The sequence below is a fragment of the Arachis stenosperma genome, chromosome 7 (genome assembly GCF_014773155.1).
Source record: "Arachis stenosperma cultivar V10309 chromosome 7, arast.V10309.gnm1.PFL2, whole genome shotgun sequence".
Taxonomy (NCBI): Eukaryota; Viridiplantae; Streptophyta; class Magnoliopsida; order Fabales; family Fabaceae; genus Arachis; species Arachis stenosperma.
In genome coordinates this window covers 32,742,588-32,752,104 of record NC_080383.1, presented here as the reverse complement: position 1 = coordinate 32,752,104, position 9,517 = coordinate 32,742,588, and the positions used below count along the sequence as shown (strand labels likewise).

General features: G+C 33.2%; 1 protein-coding gene across 5 annotated transcripts; it reads left to right on the top strand.

Annotated features, from left to right (window-relative positions):
- The first annotated feature begins 2,080 nt into the window (after positions 1 to 2,080).
- LOC130941804 (zinc finger protein CONSTANS-LIKE 9-like) lies at positions 2,081 to 7,857 on the top strand. 5 transcript variants are annotated; one of them, XM_057870400.1, is made up of 6 exons: positions 2,093 to 2,399; positions 3,266 to 3,994; positions 4,977 to 5,213; positions 6,009 to 6,319; positions 6,958 to 7,089; positions 7,246 to 7,857. In XM_057870400.1, exons 2-5 carry the CDS (start codon positions 3,425 to 3,427, stop codon positions 7,085 to 7,087), a joined length of 1,248 nt encoding a protein of 415 aa, XP_057726383.1. In that variant the 5' UTR covers positions 2,093 to 2,399; positions 3,266 to 3,424; the 3' UTR covers positions 7,088 to 7,089; positions 7,246 to 7,857. The 5 variants fall into 5 exon arrangements, with proteins under 5 accessions (XP_057726384.1, XP_057726385.1, XP_057726383.1 ...); XM_057870401.1 differs by having other exon boundaries at positions 2,081 to 2,236; positions 6,958 to 7,857; XM_057870402.1 differs by having other exon boundaries at positions 2,087 to 2,236; positions 3,263 to 3,994; positions 6,958 to 7,857.
- The last annotated feature ends 1,660 nt before the right edge of the window (positions 7,858 to 9,517 follow it).

Here is a 9,517-nt window from a genome sequence, read left to right as displayed (position 1 = left end):
TAATATAATAAATTGATTATATAAACAAAATTGAAAATAAAAATATTTTAACATGTTTTCGAACTCTAAACGGAATAATTTTTTTTTTAAAATGATCTTATAAAATAAAATAATTTTATGCTTAAATGTACACCTTTTTTAGTTGTTAAGTAGTTGAGTATTTAATTTCCACTTGAATTACTAACCTCTCGATTGGACTAAATAAGTATATCCTTAAAGATATAACTAAGCTGACATAAACAACTTGCAATATAAAAATAACAAAACAATATTCAAAATCATATGAAACACAAATCACATGTTAAGCAATATTAGCTACTCTCTGTTTTTAAATTTATTAAATAATTAAAATGTATTAGAATAATAAAATTAAAAAATAATTATTTATTTAATTATTTTACTATTTTTATTCGCTAATCAGAGAATAAAGAAATTAGGAAATGGATAAGTCAAATAAGTAGTTGCATTAGCGAAAGCAGACAGCAGTTAGTTATGGCATAACTATGGTCTATGGTTATAATATTTTTTGTTTTCAAGTATTATTTTGTATACACATTATTAAAATCAATAAATTAAGACAAATATCATATACATAATTTCTTTACACACTTCAAATAAGATTTTTTTTCAGTATTAAAAACATCCGATAAATTTTTCTTTATAAAGTTGTCTATTAACATATATAACACACATATTATATATATATATATATATATATATATATATATATATATATATATATATATATATATATATAAAGTGTATAAAACCTTCGTCAAGTCACCAAAAAAATATAAAGGGTATAAAAGAGTGGTACAAGTTAAAAGCAGAATAATATCTCAAATAGATTTTTAAAAAAATTTTAGTCAAATAATTTAATTTTTAATAAATTTTAATGATCAAATTATTCCGTATATGTTATTTTATTAGATGTATCAATTTTTTATATTATTTAATAAAAATTAGATAAATTATTTTTTATATAAATAAATAATTCAATATAAAAATTAATTAAAATTTATTTTAAATTAAAATATCTGACTAAAAATTTTTCAAAAATTTTTTTGAAATATTATTTTCCGTAAACTAGGTAACAAGTGATTGCGGTGAGAACACGAAACTGACAAGAAGCCCATAAAGTGGAACACCTAAGACCGAAGCGTGAAAAAGCCAACCGAAAATGGAAAACCAGATTGTGAAAAAGTTCACTAAATAAATCCCTATTTGTCCACCTCACCCATCATGTGATGCACTTTTGGGGGGGGGGGGGGGGGGGGGGGGGAAAGAGGTTCAAGTTCAACCTTCCTATGACCATTAACAGTACACCCTTTTATTATTTATAATATTTTTTTATTATTTAAACACAATAAACAATCCCAACAACAACATTCACACGGACACAGATAAGAAAAAGTGCAAGGAGAGAGAAAGGGTGCAGAGGGGAAAAAGTTATGTTATTCAATATCAAAAAGTCTTGGATGCTTTTGGGACAAAAAATAAACGCTAGATCTGCTCAACTCAAATAATAGCTCAACAACATCCTAGTTAATATATTAAAAAATTCAATTAAAAAATGAATAAATATACTAATAGTAACAATAACATTATAAAATATTGCAGCACTTTTCTTTTATATTACCCTACTAAAATTAAGTGGGTTTAATAAAAAGATTTCGCTAAAATATAGTTATAAAAATAATTTATTTACTTAATATTTTTATATTTAATTCTTTAATTAATTTGGATAAGTCAAGTGATTAATTACTTATTTGTTTAAATAAATATCACAAAATTTAAATTTTATTTTGTGTATATAATAATTTATTAATTAATAATAAATTTTTAAATAAAATTTTAATTCACAACAAATTAATTCAAATTAAAATAATATATATATTTGACCCTTTTTCTTTTTAGTTTTTGGGTGATGGGGAGGGACCAAGAAATAGAAAAGGGGGAAAGGCTTAGTAAGCTTTTGCTTTCACTATGAAAAAGACATGGCCCCACATGCATTATATGTTTTTTACTCTTTTGTTTTGCACTTTTTATCAGCTTAGCTTATGTCACAATACCTACATACCCATTGCATTATTCTCAATTTCAATTTCTCATCTTACACCTAACCCCCTCTTTCTCTCTCTCCCTTCCATATCTAATCTACAATCTAACCTATTCCTCCTATCTATCTGCACAGAGCAGAAGAGAGAGAACAAGAAAGAAAGAAAGAAAAAAGGGGGTCAGTGTTTGTTCTCTTCAATAGTCCTGCTTCTACCCCTCTCTAGGGTTTCCTTTGCTTTCAGTTTTTGCTTCTTAATATTTTATTCTGAAAAAGCAAATAAAATAAAATAAAATTTTTGGTATTCCTTACCGATCTTGTCCTCTGTCTTTCTTTCCGTATGGTAATTTCTTGCTTTCTGATCTCTTTCTCCTTTCTGTTCTTCTCTGTTAAAAGTTCATGCTGATTCCCCTGTGTGTGTTTTAGTTCATGTTTTTCTGTGAAGCTTGAGATAAGGAAAAGTAGGGAATCTTATGTGAAGAGTACTTCCTTTTTTTTCTTTTTTACTTTTTATGGTATATTTGTGTTTTGATTGGATTTGATTTGATTTGTTGTTCTTGTTGTTTCTGTATTCTTCTTCATATCCCCCCGCCCCCTTTTTTTCTGTTTTGTTTTTACTTTCTGACCTTTATGTATTGTTAATAATGATCTGCTACTTTTAGTCATTCCATGGAAGATGATATCTTTTAAGGATGCTGGAAAAATAAGTTTAACTTTTATTTGGTTTATTTTCTAGTTCTACTGGAATTCTTTCATGGAGGAAATTCACTTTTTTTTTTTTTGGAAATCAAAACGGAATTTTGGTTCCTTAACTCCAAAAGGATATTTCAACTGTATTAGAACTTTGGTTGATTATAAATTTATAATTTATTATTCTTATTGAGAAAGTGGTTTAGTTTCTTTGCTGCTGTGACAATATCTATGGAGTTTCCATTTCAAGTATTATTTACCTTTTCTGATACTTGATTCATTGCTTTGAACTTTCCTTTTAGTCTTTATGTCTGCTATTGGCTGCAACTTTCCATAATTTACTAGCCATAATCCATGGCATCTATGCATAATTCTGAATTTGTAGTGGAATTTCCATTTTGTTATTTATTTCTCTGTATATTCGCGAAGTTTATTTCTGTTAGCATGGAAATGCTTACTTATTTGTCTTCTGGCCAAAACTGAACTAAAACTTCCCTCCTTCATTGCATTGTTTAGCAGCTTGTAGGTTGTACAACTGAGATCAGCTTCGACGTCTGAAAATAAGAAAAGGATTTTGTTTTTCAGTTGATGTTGCAGCTTCTGTAGACAATTACTAATTGGAGAATTCTTATTCTAGATCAAGGAGCAAGCTAAAAAGTAAAAAAGTCAGTTTAAGAGATGGGTTATTTATGTGACTTTTGTGGAGAGCAAAGGTCCTTGGTATACTGCCGCTCAGATGCTGCATCCTTATGTTTGTCGTGCGATCGGAATGTTCATTCTGCTAATGCCCTTTCTAAGCGCCATTCCAGGACCCTTGTATGTGAGAGATGTAACTCACAACCTGCTTTTATAAGATGTGCTGAGGAGAAAATTTCACTCTGTCAGAACTGTGACTGGCTTGGTCATGGTACCACTCCGTCTACTTCGGGGCATAAGAGGCAAACAATCAATTTATATTCTGGCTGCCCTTCAGCTGCAGAATTTTCTTCAATATGGTCCTTTTTCTCAGATATACCTGCCATGGGTGAAACATGTGAGCAGGAACTTGGTTTAATGAGCATTAGTGAGAACAGTGAAAAGAGTGCTTGGGTTCCTCCAGAAAACCAGAATGCTTCTAGTTCTGCTCAAGTGACCAATCTACCCGGCAAGGATAAATCTTGGGTTGGCACATCTTCAATGCCTGAGTCAAGCTCAGAACCTCGTATCATGGACCAGCCACCTGGACCTTCCAATGCATGCGTGCCTAAGGTAGAGCCTATTACACTTTTGCTGCCGAAATGTTATAAACTTGATGGACATGTTAACAACTGTATAATGAATGCAATTTCAAGCTTGTTGGGAGTTGGTTCTGCATCTAACTTTGTTAGTGATTTATATCGGTCCGTTATAGAAGCTCTCCAGTAATAGTAAAACTACAGGGAAAGTCCTAACCATGCTAAGTGATGGACTTTTTAATGACTGAACATGCTAAAAGAAGTTTCAAGTCCAAGGGTGAGCTCTTAGGTAGCGTTTGTTTTGAGGTACTGAGACAGAGACTGAGACTCAGTATTGTGTTTGTTAGTTCAGAGACTGATACTAAAATTCTCTGTCTTTAAAATTTCAGTATTTCAATATTTCAGTACCTCCAAAAAGTAGGACTGAAACTTTAATAACATTTTATACCTAAAATACTTTCATTTCAATTAATTAATTCCAATTTTACCCTTTGTGAAAATTAAATTAGAGTTTCATTCTTGTTTCAATTCCTGTCTCCCATTTTACACCAAACAGAATACTGAGATTTATTTCAATCCCTGTCTCTTAGTCTCTGTCTCTCAGTCTCAGTCTTTCCGTCTCTGTCTCTCCACCAAACGCTACCTTTTGGTTTTGGGATTTACATTGGTTAGATTAGGCTACTGCAGTAGTTGTGTAGCCAGAGTCTAATTAAAATATGCATTTAAATTTACTAAGAGTTCTCTTTCACGAGTGTTGAAATTGTTATGCCAAAATTTGTTCTATGGATTCCGATGATAGGTGACATACTGACTTGGATAGTTGCATGTTGATACAAGGCAATTGGGTATCAATATATTAGCATAATGATACATGCTGTGGACATAAAATTTCTCCGTATCTTGTATGCAATTGAATGCCATTTAATGGGATTTTACTAATTCTTTAGTGAAATGAATGACGTAATGTTTAGCTTTTCATCAAATCATTTGTTTAATCCGTCTTGATGAATCTGCAGTTATATTGTCCTGTGAAAACAACTCCTGCACTCTGTGAAGATGATGATAATCTATATGATGATTTCAACATGGATGAAGTGGATCTGGATCTTGAGAACTATGAGGAACTTTTTGGTGTGGCTCTCAGTCATTCTGAAGAGCTTTTTGAAAATGGTGGAATTGATAGCTTATTTGGGACAAAGGAAATGTCTGCCAGTGCTGGGGACTCCAATTGTCAGGGCGCGGTTGCTGCTGAGGTACTCAAATCTTGTCATCCTTTGTTTCTGATGAGCTTGATTATTCTATTATCGTTATCTGTTATTTAGTCATGTATATTAACTAAATTTAGTGTGTGGCCAGTTTCTTTATACAGTTCAAGGCTGTGTTCATCAGGAAATTTGTGTGATTTAGTTCTAAAATCACGTTGTTTGTTCACATGCGTATCTATCTTTTCGAGTTATCGCCTTTACTCGATCCCAATAGGATTTGTCTATGTGTTTCCACCATCTTGATTTGTTTAACGTTCTTGGTCAAGTACCTGATTTGGTTAACCATTAGCATTTGTCTCATTTAATTAAACAATGTAATGCAATATCCAGTGGTTTAAAATTGGTAAGTGTGCTAAGCTTGCTGGTTTTTTCAGCACAAATGTTCACCTTTCTCAATGTTGTAAACCATACAATATATAATTTATAATTAATCTGGGGTATAGCCAAACTGATAATTTAAATGATCATGGTGCTGATTTTGATGTCAATTGTCTGGAAGTTCTGAAGTAGCATAAAATTGAGCATGTTCCCTTTGTTTTTTGGAGAAGAATGGATCACATTTCTTTTATTTGAACTTTTACTTATATTCTGTTGTATCACATGTGGTGAATGCATTTAAGTGGAGTAAATGAGATTTTCGCTGTTCAGTATTTGTATGCTTGCAATACGGAAATCATTTTATATAGTAGACAGTAGCTAGTTTCCTTTATACTATCCGAGTTAAATGGTTTTGCATTACTTTGTGCTAATACTTATTTATCATATCTGTACTTATGGTTTCAGGGCTCAACTGGATTAATCAATGCAACACAACCAGCATGCAGCAATGCTGCATCTGCAGATTCGATGATGAGCACTAAAACTGAACCAATTATTTGTTTTACTGGAAGGCAATCCCAATCGAACATTTCTTTTTCTGGTGCAACTAAAGATGGTGGTGGTGGTGGTGGTGGTGACTATCAAGACTGTGGGGCTTCTTCGATGCTTCTCATGGGAGAGCCTCCCTGGTGTCCTCCTTGCCCCGAGAGCTCTATGCAATCTGCTAACCGCAGCAACGCTGTCATGCGTTATAAGGAAAAGAAAAAGACACGAAAGTAAGTATTTTACTCATACTGTCATTACTTATACTAATCCCAACAGTGTTGCTGCAATATGGCTGGCATAGTTGATGTGAAAATAATCGACCCCATCATCTAGCAGTGCATTGTTCTGGTGTCGACATGTGATTTTTAAGGTCACTAGTTACCTGTCATCAATTTACAACAACAATAGCAACCAAGGATATCCTAGTTGTTGGAATTGAGATCAATTTCATCATTGTTGTTGTGCTCGGTCAAAAACAATTCTTAATCAAACCTTTTGGAACTTGGTCATCTTTTATGCTTCCTCCTTTTTGTTTTTCTTTTGGAAAATTCTACACCTTGTCATCATATTATCTTCTAAGTACAGTTTATTGATCTTTAGAAACCAAGCTTTCTTTTCTTGGCTGAATACGCAGTCAAATTATTGATACGCGTCTACCTTGCATTTTACCTTTCTTAACCCCCACCCCCAACCCCCCCCCCCCCCCTGGGTTCCTTTTTTTTCTCTTTCAATACCCAGCATTCATCGGCCAAATTTGTAAGCCAAGCTATCATCCCCATTGACCAATTTGTTCAATTTGATTTATGTTTAAACTTGTTAGCTTTGTAGCTCTATTGGTGATTAACATCTTGTTTGGTAATCTTTCTAGGTTTGAAAAGCGAGTAAGGTATGCCTCTCGTAAGGCTAGGGCTGATGTCAGAAGGCGCGTGAAGGGCCGGTTTGTCAAAGCCGGTGATATCTATGACTACGACCCAATGAGCCAAACCAGAAGTTACTGAGTGTACAGCTTTTAACCGTGATCCTATAAAAGAAAAAAAGACTCATATAGTTGCAAAAGAAAACAGTTAACTGTTTCCTGGAAAAACAAAAAATGGATGAAAAAATTGATGCAATTTTTCTCTCCACAAAAATGACAAGCTGTCTGGTTTTATCACAGGGCCCTAAATTTTCTTCAAGGGGGAAGAAGGTTGTAACAATGCCATGCCACCAGGATCTTAGTTCTGGAGCAGATTGTGTCCTTTTACCTTGAAGGATAGATATTTCGCTGCGATATCAGCCGAAAATGACACAATATCAATCACGAAGTGCCCTGCCTCCTCCTTCAGGCAAATGGGTTTTGAATTTTGATTGCCTCTGTTGGCAAATGCTGCCTCTTTATTCTTGTGCTCTTAAGAATGCAGAATTCTTTAGTCCTCTGACCCTTGATTATATATGCTGCACCCTCCCTCTCTCAATCTCATACTCCCTCCCATTCTGATCTTAGTCACATGTACAAGTGGCTAATTTGATACTTGTTTTTATGTTCATAATGTTGTAATATTTTGCCTCTTGCACTTTGAGATGTATAGCATAAAGCAGTACATAAAATATGCAGTTAGAGGTGTAATTGCCCAACAGATATATCAGGCATCACAAATTGTAAATTGTAAGGTATTTATTATTATATTATTATTATTATGTATAGGTTAGAACTCTATTTATGCTGATCACAGGAAGCAGTTTAATTGGACATGTATCATGTATCAATACAAGTTTTGTTTGTATTTTATTTTGGTGCCATTGATAGACTTCAATTAATGGCCTCGTTTAATTTCATACCATCTGGATAAAAATTTATATTATCTGCATGAGTTTTAAATCTTTTCATTCGAAATACTCAATTTGTCGAGTATGCAACTTGTTCACTTTCTGGTGATTTATATCTCAGTTTTGTGGAGGTAGAATGATCTTGTCCCATTGTTTCCAGAAGTTGAAGTAACCAGATTTATAACAATAGAGTCTGAATATCAAACTGTTGAGGCATTCTTTTATGTTTTATGGAGTAAATTTTGTCTGGAGAGATTTTCTTCATCATTTCAATGAATTTTAATGAAGAAAGAAAGAAAACAGGAGAGAAAACAATAAACTACAAATCAATATAATAAAGAAAAAATTTATTTATATCATAGAATAAATAAAAATTTTTCAACAGCCAACGACAAACTTCTAGAAGACTTTTTTAATATACTATTTGAAGAACCTTTTTCTTTATATGATATATCGGTATCAAACTATCAATGTGCCATTCTGGGCTCATTTTTTTTTTTATATGGAACAAAGTTTGGTGTTGTTCAATGTAATGGATGCATGGACAAATTTTTTCCTGCTATGATGCCAGGTGTAAAACATTATCTGCGTTTTACTTTTGGCCTGTTATTGTTTTTTTTTTTTTGTTTAGGAAAGGGGACAAACGTGGGCTGCGTTTTGTTTTTTTGCAGGCTTTTCAAAACGCAGATTATGTTTTGTGCTGAGTGTTAGCTTTTTTTTTTTGGAAACGCAAAATGCAAGCTGTGTTTTTTGTGTTGTCAGATTATTTTTTTGAAAAATGAAAAACGCAGGTTGCATTTGTTGAGAAAAAATATTTTAACGGAGAGGCCTGCCTATAAATACGAAGCACTCTACGCGCAAACGGCCTCACTCCCATTCTACTCATCATACTCTTCTTTCAAATACATATGTTGTAGTTCTTAGTTTTTTTTTTTTTTTTTTTTGCAGTTAGGTGTGTCAAAAAAATCGGAATAGGTGAGGTTGAAGTTATAGAAAATATTGCAAATTTGCGAGTATATTATAACGGTGAAGTTATACCAAACACACATGAAGAAGTGACTTTTGTTTGTGAATGTCCGTTGTCATTTGCTATTCCATATACCATGAGCTTTGTCGAGTTGCAAAATGGGCTTTGTAATAACATTCAAAGCCACATTTTGAAAAGGGTGAGCAACCTTTTATACAGAAGTCCTGTGCAAGTATTTGGTGGGTTAATACAATTTCAATTAATGCCCATCACTGACGATACCAATATGCAGCAGATGTTCTGTATTTATCAACAAACCTGATTTCACGTGCCGATGATAGAGTTGTACGTTGAGTTTGAACAGCAGTCAGGGTCGAGCGCGGTCGGCTATATTGATGAGCTCGAGGATATAGATTGGGAAGAAGATAATAATGACAGTGAAGAGGAGTTCGAAGCTAACTATGAAGTTGATGACGAAAACGATGACGGAGACTTGGCAGTCAATCCGGAGGTGCAAAATGAAGCGAATGCGATTGTAAGCCAGCACCCATTTAATATTCCATCTTTTATGCGGACTCTAGATCTCGAAACCATGCATGACCCGGAATTTCCTGAGTATGCTAATACGGGTATGTTATGATTATTAACTCAAGTT

Excerpts from the sequence above, each read along its gene's own strand:
- LOC130941804 (XM_057870401.1), top strand. The coding sequence starts at position 3,425 with ATGGGTTATTTATGTGACTTTTGTGGAGAGCAAAGGTCCTTGGTATAC. Across the intron at positions 5,214-6,008 it reads AGGGCGCGGTTGCTGCTGAG|GGCTCAACTGGATTAATCAA; the intron begins GTACTCAAATCT and ends TTATGGTTTCAG. Across the intron at positions 6,320-6,957 it reads GAAAAGAAAAAGACACGAAA|GTTTGAAAAGCGAGTAAGGT; the intron begins GTAAGTATTTTA and ends TAATCTTTCTAG.